The following is an 18,531-nucleotide window of genomic DNA, read 5'->3' on the forward strand; positions in this document are numbered from 1 at the left end:
TTGAAATGACAAGGGAGAAACACTGCTATGAGAAAAATCTCTTGTGCTTGCAGACAGCCTGGACATGGAAGCTAGACATGGGACAAGAATTAGGTTCTAGGAACAAGAAGGAATAATATATATGGCCGAGAGCTCAGTGAGTGTGAGGCATGATGGGAGGAAGATTAATATCTGTGCCTAGAAGGTGAGGTAGGAAAGAGATCTGTTCCTGCTAGGCAAAGAGATGATAACTGGGAGTCACAGATGAAAGTGGAGAGTAGAACTGGAAGTCACTGAATTAAATTTCAGGAGTAAAATGATAAAAGTTCTGATACAATAAAAGAAAGTAGGGCTAGGAACTGGTTAGACAAGAGCAGTAGGAAGAATAATACATGGAGGTGAATGCTATAAAGAACAAGGTATAAATGCAAGGCTGGGGTAGAGGTTTCAGTGATGGCTGGACAAAGGCTGGGATACAGATCAGGAAGGAGGGCCATCAGTGCAGCTAGGAAGATGAGGGAGAAACTGAACACACAACATAAGCAGATGTCCTCTGCATGTGAGTTCAAGAAAACCTGTATTCTGGGATTTCATAAACTGTGACTACTTGAATTTTCTAGCATGTAATTTTTGAGGTGGCCATACTCTTATACTGTGAGCACACTGCTTGTTTTAATATGGGTGGTCATTGTACACCACTTTCTGAGACCCTGTTGTGTCTCATGTTGATCATAAGCTGAAGGTGGTAAGCATTAATGTATGTATGCAATGATAGCACTGTTAACTGTACATTGTAGTTAAAACTAACTTCTTTTCATACTTTCAGAAATGCTTAGCGTTCAACCCAGCCAAAAGAATATCTGCATATGTTGCCCTGTCTCACCCATATTTCCATGATCTGGAGAAATTAAAGGAGAATCTGGACTGTCATGTGTCATCCAGCCAAAACTCCAGTGAGGTGAATGCATCATAAGTGCTGACTGAAGATGAACCATAAATGAACAAGACATGTGTCTGACAAGGCCACTGTCCCATGCAAACCACATAGCTGTCCTAGCGAGATCATTATTTGGAGGTTTTATGCACTTATCTTTTATTTTGGGATTGTGATGTGCTTATCCATGGAAATCAATCTAGTTTACTTTTATCAGAGCAATGCAAGGGCCAGGGCTTCGACCTGCTCCTGTTGCAGCTTTATGTTTGTTTTGGTTTTGTTTTGTTTATCTACCTGGGAAAACTCCAGACGAAGAGAAGCTGCTGACCAGTTTTGCTGCCATTTTATCCTTCTAATATTGAATGCTGCCAGTGTTTGATGATCAAGTCACTGCCAAAATATGATGCAACCTCTCTCTCTCTCTAGCTGCTGAAGCATGATTTGGTACTTTATTATTGTTATTCTGTGATCTTTAAAGAATGGCATTGAAATACCAGATCTCTGCAACCTGCAGTTAACTGATACATGCATTAATACATCCAGCTACTGTTCACTCATAGCAGATATGCAGGTGCTTCCCCACTTTAAAACCTGGATGAATTAATTTATCATTTTGTTGCTCTATAAAAACAACAGTGATGATGATGATCATAATAAATGTCTCAGCTTTTAGGTTTTTTCATACACAAACGAGTTATTATCTAGCTATGTTTGTGTGCATGTTTCACAAAACTGTCCTGTTCTTACTATTTCAATTTCCAAATGGTCTTTCTGTGTTGAAATGCAGACATGTTTAGTCCATCATCTAACCCATCATTCCCCCCTGGAAACAGCTGCAAGCATATTTTCTTCATCTCATTCCAAATAATTTTCTGATGTCCAGCTCAAAGACATGAGCAGAGTCAATGAAAATCAATACAGATTTTCACCTTCAACCTGTTCTCATTGTCAGCCAAAAACAAAAATAGAAGAAATATTTCTAGTTCAGAACCAAGAGAATCCTATACCTGTAATAAGCACAGAGAAGTTCTTGTGCTGCATTGTACTCTGTATACTGTGCTGCCTTACCTGCAACACCCCCCAATGCATCACAAGTGCATGAACATTAATGCTCAAAATCCCTCACATGTCACTTACTAAGCAGGCTTGTTTTCTGTGCAGAAATGCATGACCTTCTCTCCTAAACCACCATGTGGGGATACTAGCACATGCCTCTCCACTAAGGTTAATGTGCCATTATTGAATGTCAAAATAACTAAGCAATTTACTTGTCTTTATAGCACAGTTATTTTAAATATTACCTGAAAATTTTATATTTAGTGTTTTTACCTTAACTAAAATATATTTTCAGTATTTTGAAAAGAAACTTTTATTTTTTTAATACTGTACTGGGGAAAAAGAAATATTTTAAATCCATAAAAGCTGTTCCCTAGCTGTTCAGTGCATTTACTTGGGCATGACTTGGGGGAAAATATTGGTCTAATGAGTATAACTGATGCTAAGTGAGGCAGCCAGCTTTGCTTACTCCTGTGACAGTCCCTTAGGCTTCTCTCTTCCTCATCTCTATTTCATCTTGTCTAGGTGGTGAGCCAGCATTATATCCTTGTGCATGGCATGCTTGGCAGAAGCAGGTCCTTAGCAGTGAGTTGGGCAATGTAACTTTTCCAGCTGTGACAGGGAACTTACAACCATCTCACGGGCAGGTCTCTCGCTCCTGTGGCAAACTTCACTGTTAACTCCGTTTCAGGTATCTGCCCTGTCTGGGTCATGGTCCGCTGCTAGGATAGTAAATGGGTCTTATCTGTCTCCTGGATAAAGCTTTTTGTTGCTGTTAGGCATTTGAGTGTGTGATATATGGTTAAATTAGGTTTACTTTAAACAAGCCAGATTTTAAAAGGACCACTTGCATGCTTGCGTGCAGTGGCCTGTGCTTTTCTTTAAGCCCAAAATGAGCCTATGCAAAACTTAACCAGATGAACAGGCAAGTTGCAGATTAGGCCTGGCAAGAGCATGCACAAAGCATCTGCACACAGAGATATCACAGATCTGTAATGTCAGAATTTCGGAAGCTCTGTGAGCAGGAAGCTGAAGGCCAGGGAGCTGTCACAGCAGCAAACCTTCTAATCTTGGCCTTGCCTTTGTCATTCTCTTTGTTCCTCCACCCAAAGGGAAATGCAGACGTACTGCACTGGTGTTGTCCAAACCCTATTCCCGTATGGGTTGGTGGACCCAAGTGTGAATAATTTTTAAAATTCACAGAGAAGGACAGGCCAGAGTGAATTTTTTGCTAGCGATTTTTAAACACTAAGTAGAACAAAAAACAGAGCAAAAAGTCTAGAGACTCTTGCAACATAGTAATTAGAAAAGTTTTTTACGGAGTTTGGCACTTTTGAAAACATTCCACATTTTAACTAGCATGGAGCTATCTGTCACACATACCTTATCAGGGCATTCAGCTGGTGTGCCTTCCCAGCAACTGCTCAGGGAACTCTCCCAGAGCTCTCCACCAACTAATATAGGGTGAAAATATAGAGGAGGAGATGTTATTTTCCAAATTAGGCTTAAAACTCTCAGATAGAAATGTGCATCTGTTCCATGTAAGAATCTGTTCTGTTAAGCTTAGCAAAGCTAAAGAATAGAGGATATGGTTGCTGAATGTAGATACATTATTAGGGTAAAAACAGAAAGGAGCGGAGAGAATACTTAAAGCCAAAGGTTAGTGTTGGCCCAAAAACTAATGAGTGTGGAAATCACCAGGAATTTAATACTGGATACAGTATTTCCCAATCATAGTATCAAAGAGCTAAGCAGCAGAGAAAAACAGGGGCTGGCTTATGGAGTCAGAGGCAGAGCTTCTGCAACATGGTGCTGTATGTTGTCTAATATAGTAGGATCAGGTTATAAATGAGAGTATTCAGGAGAACAGTTGGCAAAGGGCTGCATTAATGGTCACATTCTGGAACATCTTTCCAGTGGGAATGGCAGGAACAAAACCAAGAAATCTAAGAATCTTGGCAGGATTAGGGAAAATATTTCTCTAATGGGGTCCTTGTGGTAGCAAGGGCCTGGATTCAAAGGACCAACAATTTTTCAAATTACCTCCTTTTCCAAATCTCTTCAGGAAGAAATTCCATTTCACATGCCATAGGCTTAATCATATTCCAGTCTTCCCTGCCAAACCATGTGGGGCTTCACTTACTCTAGCAAACTGAGAAAGCCTGTTCTCTGGCTGGGCAAAGCACTGTCGTTGGCTAATACCATGCCAGGAATCATATTTATAATTAGACAGCACAGACAGCTATGGGACTGTGCTCAAACCCATGCCCTTGCTCTTCTTATGTTACTGGTATAGCTCTAATATTTTAGTACCTTTACTCATTACTGCCATATGTGTAGGATGTAGGAATTGAGTAAGTGAAAAAGAAAGTGCTGTGTTGAAAACTCTTTGTACACCTTTAAAGAAGACTTCAGAGGATATCACTTCTTAGTGATATCTAAACCTGTATGTGTTCTCTTCTACAGGAGTGGCTCAACAGCAGCTAAAAAATGCTGAATAACAAAAGATGTGTTAAGTATAGCTCCTAGAACACCCACAGCCAGGCACTCTGCTCTTCTTAGCAGAGAACAGGGTGTTCTGAGTAATGGAAGGAGAAATTTCTATCTCCCACCAACCTTTTTTTTTTTTTTTTTTTTTTAATCACTGCTACATAACTCTGCAGAAGAAAACAGACCCAATAGCCAAGGGAAAAAATCACCACAAGCAGTTAGTGAAGTGCTAATTGCTGAACCAGCTGGTGCAGCCCTTTTCCCCCTGTCCACACTCACACCAGCCTTCCCGTTCATCTCCTTCAGCTCCCTTATGTAAACAGGTTTCAGTGATGCTCACAGGTGCTATTTCCAGCAAGGTTCTTCCAAATTTTCCATAGCTAGTGTCAATGTCCCCTCCATTCCTGTTACTACGTGTTGCTTCTTTTAGTCTCACAGCCTAAACCAGTGATGAGACAAGAACTTTGTGCACCTCCTTGCTTAGACATAGTTTCATGTACCCCGTGTTGCCTTCTGTGTGGTTAGTGTAATTCTAAAAATAGGATTTGTGCATATTTCTGTGTAGGCTGTGTCCACACTCCGGGTTTCTTTCAGTGTATTAGTCCACAATGATGAATAATAGAGAATATTCCCCTGTTGTTTCTGTCCTAAAACACATCAAAAAACAAGGGTGTCATGTTTGCAAAAAAAAAAAAAAAAAAAAAAAAAGAAATTTAGGGCTATGTGTACAGAGCATTTTTAAAGAAAGGAATCACTAAATTGTAGCATTTGAATGTCTTCTGCATGGGGGGGGGCTTTCCAGCATGGTAAGTCTTATTTGGTTTTTGTACTCAGTGGTTTTTTTGGTGAATAAGAAGAAAATGTTGTGCCTTGCTGCTTTTCACAGGTTCACTCACTGTCTTTGAGAAGCATGTTTTATTATACATATAATTCTTTCTGCTGTTAGGTATTAAACCAACTTTAATATGGAAAATAAAGTGAAAACATGCTGGTTTGGTCTTCTAGCCAGCAAACTAGGAGCACTTACCTGACTCACAACTGAAAACACATCAGTTGTCAAATACATACATGAGTCAGAAACCACACAGTTCGGTTTAAAAGGCCACATAAAATAATTATGTTCCATGTATAAGACACATTTGAATAATGAGGAAGTTTATTTTAAGAACTCTGTTTTATAGAACCACTTGGCTAGTATTTTTCATATACAGTAGGTTCAGGAATAGATTGACTTTTATATACAATGTGAATTAGAAGTTACTAGGCTATTTGAGTGATTTTGTTGTTTTATGCTTGAAGCTTGAATTGATTGCAAGCTTAGGAACCTAACATATTTATTTTATTGCTTCAAAACTGCTTCTAAATATCAAGATATCTTCTGATGTTAACAGGATTTCACACTTTTTTTTTTTTAATGTGTAAATTATGTTCTTGAAATTAGTATGTTAGAAAAGGCATTTTTCCAAACTGCATTAGTGGGGGAAAATTTAAGAAATTTATTTTTACTTTCACAGAGAGGTGAACTCTTCAGTAACTGACTATCAATAAGCTATACTTTTACTTCCTTTTGATTACTAAGCCTTGAGTATACAGGTTACTTTCAATGAAGAAAAAAAATCAGACTCTCTAGAAAATTAAATGGGATTTTATATGTTTAAGCTTCCAAGTTTTATTTTCATATCCATTTTTCGTGCAAGTGCAGTTCAGATGTACAAAAACATGACTACAGTTTTAGTAGTAACAGGCTGTATGACTCAAATTGAGGTTTTATTTGTGAGATGTTTATTTTATTATCTATCTGCGTCTTGCAAATTATTAGATAATGGCTGTAATACTATTCTAGTTTCTGGACTAGACTCTGTAACCATCAAATCTCAATAATTTATGTAAAACAGAAAGAAGCTTTCTCATAGATTCTAATTAACTAGGCCATTAAAAAAAGAAAGATTTAGACATATGAACTGACAAATATACATTTGCCAAGTGTTGTTTCTTCCCTTTAGTTTGAAGCTTAGCAAGTGTTGCATACTGATCTGCAATACATATAAAATGTAAGAACCATAAAGACCACTTAAGAGTAGTGTGCACAAATAATATGAAAAATGGCTCATTAGACTCTTTGAGAAACCAGCTGAAAATCCTTACTTTAGCTGTAACACTCAAAATCTTGAAACTCATATATTTTTCCATTAAAAAGTATTCCTGAAAAATTATGTGTATGTTTTTAATTCAGTGATAGGCACCCAAACAGAACTGAATCAAGTGGGAGCTTTTTCTCAAAAGTGATTTTTCCAGGCTGAGTAGATGCCATCAGTTCTCCATGTACTCATCAGAAACTAAAATTAACCAGCACCATTCTTAGATGAGCCTTTTGCTTTCTGGGCAGAAAAACCCGAGGTTGCTGTTAGTAAAGTTAGTGGAAAATTGGCTTTGACTTAAAAGTCCTGTGGAAGCTTCTGCAATATTCAGTTTTCCAGCTTTCATCAAAAGTCTGTGCAAAACAGCAAAGATAAATCAAAACTCCTTAACCATATGGTCTTTTCCCCTTCACATTACATATTTTATCTGTTTTGGGATATATTGATGGGTTTTATCCAGCCCAATGTTAATGAGACTTTTGCAAGGCTAGAGAAAGTAAAAAGAACTTCTGCTATAGTATTTTGATTGTTGGTTTTTGTGGTAGAGCAGATTTTTGTGTTTCCAGAAAGGGTCAGACAAAATATATTGCCTTCTTTGAAAAAAGAAAAAAAAAAAGAAAAAAAAAAAAAAAAAAAAAAAGGCACCCCCAAACAGCTGACACTTGGTAAAGATTAGAACGGAGATTTTTAAGAAACTGTGAGAGATGTAAATGCGAACAATTATTAAATACACATTGAAACTGATACTTTTTCACCAACTTTGCAAAGTTGATAGGGTTTTATAGAAGAAAAGCATCCAAGTATGAATTTATTTGAACTACCACTTAAATGTTCATTTGCACTAAAGCAACCTGTACTGTTTGAAAGGAGTTGGGAAAACACATCATGTTAAACTTGTGATTTACTTTGGTGCCTACAAGGATGTGTTGTAAAGCTCTCAAGCTCACTGTCCATTTTTGAGCAAGCCAAATTCTCATTCACACTGTTTACTTTCTGCGAATACATCCACATGCCTGAAAAAACTACATTTTCTAGTGTTTACATGGATACTTGCTCACATTGACATGCTCATGTTAAATCCAGGCAGGGGACAGTCTCTGCCACTGAATGGAAAACGAATTTTCACAGACTGACAGATTACTTTGTACAATTACTCCTAAAGGGTTTGAAATCAATTTTCAATGATATGGAGCCCTTCATTTTATTGCATGTTTCACATGTACATCATGTTATGCTAATTCTCAGCCTTTTTAAAAAAAAAGTAAAACCCTATTTCTTTAATGTTAGGATCGATTTTGAGTAGCTAGATGAAGGAAGAACATCCTGATGTGATGGAAAGAGAAAAAACGGGCAGAGAGCAGGAGAGTTGGCAAGCAAGTTTGACTACATGGAAAAGTTATTCATAAACATAAGGGGAAGACTTTGTTCCAGTTGTTTTGTTTTCTGCTGTCATATAAGATGATAAAGCAAGACTCATGAACGGGATTTTGGTTCCAGATACTTATGCCAACTCAAGTCGTGAGTTACAGTGCACTTCTTCAACATAGCAACAGCTCTATTTTTTTAATTTTGCATAAGCTAGAGCTTTTTCTGGGTAGATATAAAAAAAAGTCTTATGAGGAGCTTGACAGCAGATGAAGCTGTCCACAGAGACAGTGCTGTAGTTCAGCTGCAGACACTGGAGAATGTACAGCTCTGCCACAGGAGAGCCACTGACAGTGTCTATTAGTGTGAAGTATTCTGCATCAGAAGTTGACTCCTGCTGCAGATTGAAAATCCTTTGGTCATCCAAAATGGCATAGTTTTGCACACTTGGATTTTGATGAGGTTATCCACATGCAAGTTTTGCTGGATCAGTTCAGGTGGTTCACCATCTTACAGGAGCAAGTCTGAGGGCTTAGCAAGTGTGTCTGACGCCCAGTGTAAATCGTAATGCAAAATCATCTGCCATGGGAAAAGAAAAGACTTTTTGTAGGTTGTAGACTAGGAATGAGCTTGCTGAGCTGCTCTGCCAACTGGAGAGCTTCTGTTAACTATTATTATGCCAGCTCCAAAAACGCAGAATAGGAAGCCTGCATGACACTTTGTTGTGTTCAGTCTGTGTGCATAGGTGGCAGGGTAAGAGTGGCTAATTTTGGTCATTCCATTAAGCGTGAGAAACTGGGCTTGGCACAGAGACAAACTTCACAGTTCCAGGGATAGGAATCCTCTAATTCTCCACAGTCATTCTCTGGCTCTTGTTAAATACATACACTGGTAGACCACTCAGCCATTCAAGCATTCCTTTCCTTACCCCAGATCATCCTTCTGTGACACTGTGAAGGAACCCTTGAGGAGTCCATTCCTCAGCAGTTTTTCAGCTTTCCTGCTTCCTCTCACTGCAGCAGCAATTACCTATCATTTGTATTTGACCCTGCTGGTGCTTTCACTACCACTGAAGTAGCTGTGAGCTCAGTTACTGCCTTGTGACACCAAGCTTCCAGTTTTGGCCAGCCAGTGATTTGTACCCTTAGTTTTTCCTTGCTTCTCACTAGAAACAGGGAAGTAGTACAGTAGAATATGGCAAAATATGTGCTACTTTCACACTTTTTCATTCAAGCAAAGCAATGAGCTAGAATAGATTAGATTGAACATAATGTTCAGTTGATCAGCAAAAACAATTTTGGATTCAGAAGATCATTTACTAAGTACAGAAGATCCCTGAACAAGTGTCTGTGATGCACATTTTTACAAGAACACACAATGATGCCCCTCTTATACAGAAGCTTTTGATGGATACAAGACTAGAAGTGCCAGCCTCCAACTGCTTACCCTGCTTCCCTTCACCTTCCCCAAGATCACTATTCCCAGGAAGAGAATTCCTCCCAGCATTGGGTGGAGCAACTGTGAAACAGTCCCCAGCTCTCAGGATAGGTTGTGTTCATGTAGGTAAGCAAGCTCATTCCTTCCCTTTTGGGCTATGGCAGTGTAAAGTACAGAGCCCTGCCGCAGGTACTAGGCACAAACAGACCTTAAACAACAAAATATTCTCCTGAGGAAAAGTCTTCTCTGGATCTTAAGGAGATGGTATGTTTACTGTTTCTATGACACTTGACTTCTACTTTTTGCATTTTAAACAGCAGTGATATAAGAATCCCCCTAAGGAAACTCCCACTACACAAAAGGGACGATACTGAATTATGGACATCTGTGGGAAAAGACAAAATGTTGTATTCTGGGTAGATTATGTGTATATCAAACAATCATCCTTCATCTGTGATAGAGAATAATCCACCAAACTGGGTTTAAAATGTAGCCTGAGTCTGCAGCATGCTAGTTAAATGTTTTTCTAGCAAAGCCAAAACCTGCCATGATTTCTTGTAGGGACTTTATCTTGGAGTCCCTTTTAAGAAAGATGGCTGTAACCATAGGTTGCACCTACAACAAAATGTACTCCAGAAATCGGATGCTGGGAAGACAATTGTGGCTGTGAGGCTGTAGAAGGTGGCTTATGTAAGCTCAGGGAGGATGTGCTTGTGTGAAAGTGTTGGTTGTCGTGCACATTTTGAACTGAAGTTACCTATCAGAACGTAATCATGAGTGCAGTATCATGAGATTAGAGGTTTTTTCTCTTTAGATGTGTAGCAGCCCTGTGGTGTTCCAGCTCTGTTTTGTTTTGATTTGATTTGTCACCTCCCCACTGCCATTCCCCTTTCTCTTGTGTGTAGTAAGTTGACAAGCATTACCTTATAGCTTACCAGCTCAAAAAGAGAGAAGGCCAGCAGGTGGAAAATCTTGATCACTCTGTGGTTGTCAATATTAAAGGAATCATAATGCTGAGTTGGAAGGGACTTATCAGGATCATTGAGTCCAACTCCAAGAATCACACCATGGGCCTAAGAGTGTTGTCCAAATGCATTTTGAACTCTGTCTGAACCAGGCTTGGTGCTGTGACCACTTCCCTGGGGAGTCTGTCCAGTGCCCAGTCACCCTCTGGGTGAAAAACCTTTTTCTGATATCCAACTTAAACCCTCCCTGGCTTAACTTTGAGTCCTGTCACTGGTCATGAGAGTGAAGTTGTTTTGTTCCAGCAAACAGAATTCAACATCCACGGCATCTGCCTTTCATTAAGCGCTCTTAAAAATCTGTCATTCTCCACAGTGTTCAAAATCTCTTTGCCAGGAGTCTGAGCTCCCTTCCTACAGCCCATTTGGAGTCACAGCAATGTGAGCAAACAAAGTTTACATTATGATGGTGCTTTTCAGTAAGAAGTGAGAGCCAGTTCCAGTTGACACATGGACTGAAAGCGTCTCAAGGACTCTTAGCCAGGCACCATTCATAGGCAAGGCAGTCCCTTCTGCTAGAGCAAGAAACAGATTTTAGAACACTTAAGATAGGGAAAATGTAAAGGTGGCATTTATTTTTCCAATAGAATCTGTTTTCTGCACAATGCTGTATCATTTTGGCACTGAAACCAAGACCACAGATGAACATTGATTTGTTCTTTGCAGTCTTTAATTTCCTTATAAATTCTTTACAAGCATTGAGATTAATGTATTTATGGTCCATTTCATTCCAATTCATTTAAGTGGTCTATATCTGCCCTTGAATCTCATATGAATTTTATTGTTAATACAATATTTTGCTGCATTACTTTGAACAGCTTTAAAAGTATAATGACTTTGAATGCTCTAGTTAAAGAAAAATTGTACCTTCAAAATGCTGTGTTACAAGTTGGAACTGTATACTTTGGAAGTGATGTTTATATTACAATGCCCAAAGGCATCACAGGGTGCTTTTGTCTGTATGTCTGTCTTCTACTTTCTGTGTTACAGTGTGTATTTTTACTTCCTCACTAACTTGATACTCTTCAGTCTAAAGGCCTAAATCTGCAAAGACACGAATACTGTACCTCAGCTGAGCAGTCTCACAGAGCAGAGAGGGCTTACTCGTATGAGTGTAGTTGCTCACAAAAAGTATTTGCAGAAAAAGGCTTTCCTTTAGGAACTGACTGTAATTGTGAGGACACATGGTTAATAACAGCACCGCGACACCAGTAAATAGGGTCTGTGTTTATTGAAAATGTGGACACATTTATCTTCAAGTTATTTGACGTTATTCTAAATTATTGTTATTATGATTTAGTGTATTATTTTGTATGAAAACACATTAGTCCTGTGAAAGGGTAGTTGCAAAAAAATATGTTGAGTCTTGCTGCTTTATTGTTTATTTGCATTTAGTATACATTTTGGTTGTTGAAGTGAAGCTAGCTTCTTAGAGAGGCAGGAAGATAGATCAGTCTGAAAAAATCATAAATAAGCGTCATAACGTGCATTGAGTTTTGCAGTTAGAGTAGTATATGTGTTCAGATTTAGCAATTTTTATGCTTTACAGAATTTTTGTTTGTTTTAATATGTAAAGGAATAACCAGATTACTTTGAAATGCTATTGTAGAGCTAATTTTACACATAGTGGGGAGATGTTGTCTGAAAAACTAAAATTAGAAAACATTACATAGGCTGCCTTTGGCTTTAGTTTGTAGAAGGCCCAGCAAGTATCTGTTGATTCCAGATGCTTAAGTCAGGGGTCAAGTTTGCTCAGCATCTTGTAACTGAAGAAAGTTTTCTGCAGTGGTAAAGTTGCCCATCTGGGCTTGAAGTAAGATTGCTGCCTAAACAAAAGCATAGAGGCAGAAAATATAGGTGCTGGTTTGTTTGGGGTTTTTTTGTGCATGGACAATTGCATGAATTAGGGTTGGAGATTCAAAGTATTTAAAATCATGTAGTGTGATTTACTCTTGCTGTAATTCCACTGACTACAGTTAAATTAAACCAAGAATTTGGCCTTGTAAGTCTACAAATTTCAGTGTCAGGCAGCTCAGGTCTATATAAAGATACTTAAGCTTAGTAAATCAGCAAGAATATAAATTGTAACATGTGATAAAAATCTTAACTCTAGTTACATTATTTCTCTAAAAATTTCTATTCATTGCTTTTTTTATACAAAAGGTCAGAATTGCATTTCTTAGTGGCATTGGGATATATGGAGAAAAGCAGGATGCTGGTACAGAAATGTATCAGAAATAAAATTCAGTTCTTACTGCTCCATGTGTGCCTACCTTACATGTGACAAATCCCACTGAATTTAACAGAAGTCATATAAAGTTAAGCCTGCTTGTAACTCTCATGAGATACTGGTTTAAGAATCTTCAAGATAAGTTATGTTCTCAAAAGGCATTATTAAACTTGTGGTTTCAGGTTTACAATGTGCTATGAACAGTGACAGCTTCTGAGACACGTCCAGAGTAATTTTATTAATTGATATTACACCAGACCAACATCCATTAGCAAATCAAAATCTTTCTCAGTACCTTCATTTCTCAGTATAATTTTATTTAAAAAAAAAATTAGAAAATTAAAATGGCCTCTGTGCTGTTTTGATTATTTCTTTTCTCTCTTTTTCCACCTTTTGTCACAAAATATCATTTTGCTCTGGAGTTGTCTAGGATTTGGTAATTCAAGGAAAGCATGCAAAGCAGTTTGGAATACATTTCTTCATTCACCTTAGGGCATATATTCAGCTGGTGAAAATCAGCATAGTCCTGTTGACTTCTACAGCATTGTATCAGTCTATATCAGTGCAACAGTTGGCATGTCAGGTTTTAGCATTTCAAGTCACTTTACCTACATATGCAGTAGGATTCTGTTTTGCAAGATGGAAAGTTATACAGTGCAAACTGTACTACCTAGACTACCATTGATATCTATTCACAGGACATGATTTCACTGTATCATTTCATACTTGAAATTCATGATGTTCTTTTAATCAGGGTACAAACATGAAAAGGTGCGTGTGTTACTGTTTCTTTTAAAGGTGCATAATTTTTTTTTTTATTCTGTGTGCTTAATAGTTACTAGTCAGTGTTCTTTACATTCTTTGCATTCAGCATTTAAATCACCTATGTGTGAAGTACAGTATCACCTGCAGAGGTACAGAAAAATGTAACAGCGATTTCTTGAATTGTTAGTCAAATATACTGGTTTACCTTTTAGTCATCAATATGACATCAAGGGGCTACAGCATGTGAACTGTGGTATATAGAAGTCTTGCACCATTGCTGTACAGGAAATCTTTCAGACTCCTCTTCTTGCACAGCTGCTGATTACCATATATGCATTGGGAAAAAGTATATTTCTGCTGTACAGAATGGCTGGGAAGTAACACAGACACTCTGGAAACTCTAGAGCTCCCTTTGCAAGCTTTCAAACAAAGCCCTTTGATCTAACTGCATGCCTGTTCTGTGTCCCAAATTTCACCCTATGGGGCTTTCTGCTTTAAGAACACCCTCAGCTGGGGCTACTTTATGTTGACTGCATTGAAGTTCATCGGAGCATGCACCTTACCGTATTAACATATTCTTTAGCTTTTACAAGTTTGTAAAGATGGTTGACTGCAAAACTAATGTGTCAATACAGCAGAATTAAATTAAGGCACACAGAAAGTTATCAATAATGTATTATATCAGAATTACAGTCCTTTGGAACTGAACGTTTTGCTGCTGGCAGTGCAAGAAAAGCAAAGATGTGTATTTATTGTTGGGTGCTGAGGGTTCAGTATGAAAATCAATATAATAAAAATTTTCACAGTGTCTAGTTCTCTTTAGTTCCCAAATTATTGAAAAGTAAAAAGGCAAAAAATTAGTTTTGTATTTAAAACTGCTTCACCCTTCTAGTTATATTTTTCTTTTATCTAAAAAATGTAAAATGAATACAAATGCAGTAAGTATTGTATATTAAATACAGAAAATTAGCAGTGTTGGTTTCTAGTTTTTATGTTTCCAAGTGTTTTTCTCAACACCCTGTGTATTCCAGAAAATCAACAAACACACACAACCAGACACAGAAACATAAGCACATGCACACCCTTTCCAGCACTATATACCAATTTTATAAAAATCTACCCTGTTTTATCACAATTACTCATTCCTAGGTATTTTGCTTACCTACGATGAATTCCATTTAAAAAAATTGTAATCTAACAGCTTATTTTTTCTTTCAAAAGCAAAACATTGCTGCAGTTGCTGGGGGTGCTGTATGATTTAGCAGTGATCTGTTTTTTACTGAAATCTTTGTTTTGGTCTAGGCAAACTGTGCTTTAATTCAGCTATAATGGCTCTCATTTGTCCATGAAATGCACTATTTTTCCCAAACGTTACTTGATCCAACTGTTGTGCTAAATATGCATGGTATTTTTGTATTCCTTAAGATTCAGCTATTTTCATCTTCATCTTTTAAAGAGCTGAGCACACTTTATTGATTGACTGTTTTATTCTTGATTGGTTATTGTCATGGTTTGACACTGGCCAAATGCCAGGCACCCACGAAAGCCATTTGCTTACCCTCTTCTGCTACAGTTGGGCAGAGGAGAGGGAAAACAATTGACTAAGGGTTCATGAGTTGAGATAAGGACTGGGAGAAAACACTCCAAGGGCAAAACAGGTTCATATTTAAAGGTATAAGGTAGATTTATTATTAACAAAATCAGAGGAGGATAATGAGAAGCAAAATAAGCCTTTAAACTATCTTTTTTTCTCCCCCATCCCTCCCTCCTTCTCACCGACAGCGTAGGGAGACAGGGCCTGGGGGTTTTTGTCAGTTTGTCACCAGAGACCTTTTTCTGTTCACTCAGGGAGAGAAGTCTTTCCTCTGCTATGCCATTGGGTCCCTCTTGCTGATGCCTTGAGAGACTACCCAGAACAGAAGCTAGACAGTGTTAAAGGAATAAAGGAGGTATTTATTAAAAAGGCCTTCAAAGGATACACCTTGGGCAGTACAAGAGCCCAGCCAAGGCTACACCCAAGGTCGATGATGGATCACACGTTTTCACACTTTTGTAAGTTTTGGTCCATTTACATATTGGGGTTAATTGTCCAATTACAGCTTCGAGTTATGAAGTCCCATCCTCCTAGATTGCTCTCCGCAATTTGCTGTTGTTTATACTTTTTAGGCCTGAAGCTGCAACAGTGTCCTTGGTTCTCGGGCTGGAAAAGTATTGTTTTGTCCAAATAAACTGTAAAGAGAACTTGCTAACACATTATATAAGTTCAGAGTTATACGAAGGCAGTATAGAATCTGGAAAATATGAAAGCTAAAACTTAAGCCATCACCATGGAAGACAGTTCTCCATGAACATCTCATGGCTTCAATCTCATAAACAGCAGTCTTCCCAAAACTGTTGCAATGTGAGTCCCTCCCACAGACAAAGAGTCTTTTTGAAACTGTTGTGGCATGGGTCACGCATCGACAGGGTGCAGTCCTCTAAGGATAGGCTGTTATAGTTTGGAAGCAAGAGCCCTCTATCTCTGGAAGGAGGGGCCCTCTCTCTCCATTCGAGTCTCCCACTGGATCACAACTTTCTCTGGCACCCACCCACTCCGGTGTGAGTGCTTTTCTCATGGGCTGAGTGGATTTCTGCATCCTCCATGGACCTCATGGGATGCAGGGGGACAGCATGTGTCACCATGGTCTTCACCATGGCCTGCAGAGGAATCTCAGCTCTGGTGCTTGGAGCACCTCCTGCCCTTCTTTTCCCACCGACTTTGGTGCTGCCATGTTGTTTTCCCTCACATGTCCTCACTTCCTCGTCTTCTCTGACTAGAAGAACTGCTGCCCGTAGGTACCACTGTCAACAAGTTCCACCAGTTGAAAGATTCCTGCAGGATCCTGCAGCGCTGAGAGGTCAATCTCACCCAGGTTCTGTGCCAGAGAGTTCCTCACTATGTTGTCACTGCCAGACAGGCAGCCCTGCCACCTGCCACAGCGCTGGCGCCATTTAACGCCTCCCTTTGTGCCCTTCTGTCTGCAGCACAGCTGGCTCACAGGGGTGACCAGGCAGGCAGGGCTCGCTGCAGGCCACCCTGAGATGGCCCCAGCAGCAGACTTCACCACTCCTGGGAAAAAACTACCCATCCCTGTTTTGATTTTCTTCTTAAATATGTCATCACAGAGGCATTACCAACCCCTCTAATTGGGCCAGCAGCATGTCCGTCTTCAGAGCCATCAGAGGTTGACTCTCAGACATAGCTTCTAGCAGCTTCTCACAGAAGCCACTTCAGTGGCCCTCCCCCACTACCAAAAACCAGTCTGTGCCAAATCAACACAGCTATAAATATGACTAGTAACACTTCTGGGTATATAGAAATGATAAAAGTGTATGTTTTGAGTCAAACACAAAATGACTTAGGCTCCAAAACAAGCTGCATTTTTTCTGGTTTTACTTCAACCAAAACATCCTCATCAAAACACCTCAAATACAGCTTCAGCTGATTGTGAAGTTCATTAAGTTCTCTTCAGAGTAGGATACAAGTATCTTCTACTTATGCGGCCTCCAACGAGCCACCGGATCCAGGAATCTAAAAACTATCAGCTCAAGCATTCAGTGAGACGTCAGCTTCTGGATGAAAGCTGACACAGGGACAGAAATTACTGCAAAGCTAATCAAAGGATTTTCAACTTAGAATCAGAACTTTGTGCTGCCCTTAGAAACCTGAAGGAACCATGAAAGTCTTTTACAAACATCAATTACATAAACAGCAGTCACAACACAGACAAATAAAAAGCTACCTTTACATTATGTGACACTCCAAATTAGTCTTTAAGCACATTATAAGATTATGAGCACAAGTCCAGCCAGGGACAGATACAAAGTGAACTGCAGTGAGACCAGAGTCACAAATGCATTTATTAGCCATAGCTAATTGTGGGAAAAAAAGGGGAAAATAATGGAAATACACAGCATTACATAAAAGCTCCTATAGGGATCTGGATACTGTCTGGTGCTTCATCACTGACAGTGCTCACAGCAAGACACCACAGAAGAAAATCCAACCGTCTAACAATTATGGAACCAATTCTTCACATGAGAATTTTCTTCCTGGCCTTCATCTGTGAGAAGGTGAGTTCCTAAGAACCAATTATGGAAAATAAAATTATAGTAAAAAAAAAAATCCTGTAAGCAAAATACTAAGGAAGGAAAGTATACTAAGGCGGGAAAAAGCACAAATGTTACTTTTCCCATTACCCACATACAAGTTATTTTACTCTGCCTCAAAATTATCTAATGTCGCTAGGTGTCACATCTGATAGCACCAAAGAAATAAATGTTAATTTTAAAATAATTTAAAATGCATTGTCTTTGTGTATCATTTCCCTGGCATTTGCTGAAAAAGGAAAGTAAGATTTTTACATTATCTGTATGAGTTCTCGTTTTGAACTCATCTGTTTTGTTGCTCCTCCACCTCCCTCCCATCTCTTTGATAAACAAGGTCATCTTTTAGTCTCCTAGCACACAGAAGTCCTTTCCCTAAGTATTTTCATCCATTTTAGAAATCTGGCTTCTCTGGCTAGACTTTTAAGCCTTCCCAGCTCAGGGAGGAAAAGCTAATTGGGGTCTAATTAAAATACTGTGGAATGCCTAGCAGAGGACCACCTCCTCCCCAGTGCCTGCATAGGGAGGGACCCTGGACCCCTGCTTTCCTGCCATGGCAAGTCTTTCTATTTCCAGGCACCAGGCTCAAAGCCTCACAGCACAAAACGTGGCATGAATAAACACTTTTAGCTCAACTTTGGTCAAAACATTTCTGAAGAGCCATTCTGTCGTGGCAGATTTGACACAGCCCAGGCATTACCTCCGCTGCTTCAGCTGAGCCGAAGCCCCCGGAGACCCGGAGCTGTGCCAGCACAGACACACAGACAGCTCTGCTCCAAACTTGGGTCACCCTTGAGCCTCCCACGGCTGCCACAGCACTGGGGACAGTCTACACATGTGCAGTGCCATGGGGCAGCCACCTGAAACGGGAGTAACTCCAGAATGGTCCAAACCTGAACATGTATTTGGGGCAAGGACTTCTCCATGCATCACAAAAAGGATATTATAATAGACTTAATAATACTCCTA

General features: G+C 39.2%; 1 protein-coding gene across 2 annotated transcripts in view; it reads left to right on the forward strand.

Moving 5' to 3' along the window:
• CDK6 (cyclin dependent kinase 6) overlaps window positions 1-12,990 on the forward strand; it is a 135,655-nt gene extending 122,665 nt beyond the window's left edge. For both annotated transcript variants that reach the window (XM_041408441.1, XM_041408442.1), the window contains exon 8: window positions 806-12,990. In XM_041408441.1, coding sequence (XP_041264375.1) covers window positions 806-952 — 147 coding nt within the window. In that variant the 3' untranslated portion in view covers window positions 953-12,990. The remainder of the gene's footprint in view (window positions 1-805) is intronic.
• Window positions 12,991-18,531: the final 5,541 nt, after the last annotated feature.

The sequence above is a fragment of the Onychostruthus taczanowskii genome, unplaced genomic scaffold (assembly GCF_017590055.1).
Source record: "Onychostruthus taczanowskii isolate IOZ18803 unplaced genomic scaffold, ASM1759005v1 scaffold3, whole genome shotgun sequence".
Taxonomy (NCBI): domain Eukaryota; kingdom Metazoa; phylum Chordata; class Aves; order Passeriformes; family Passeridae; genus Onychostruthus; species Onychostruthus taczanowskii.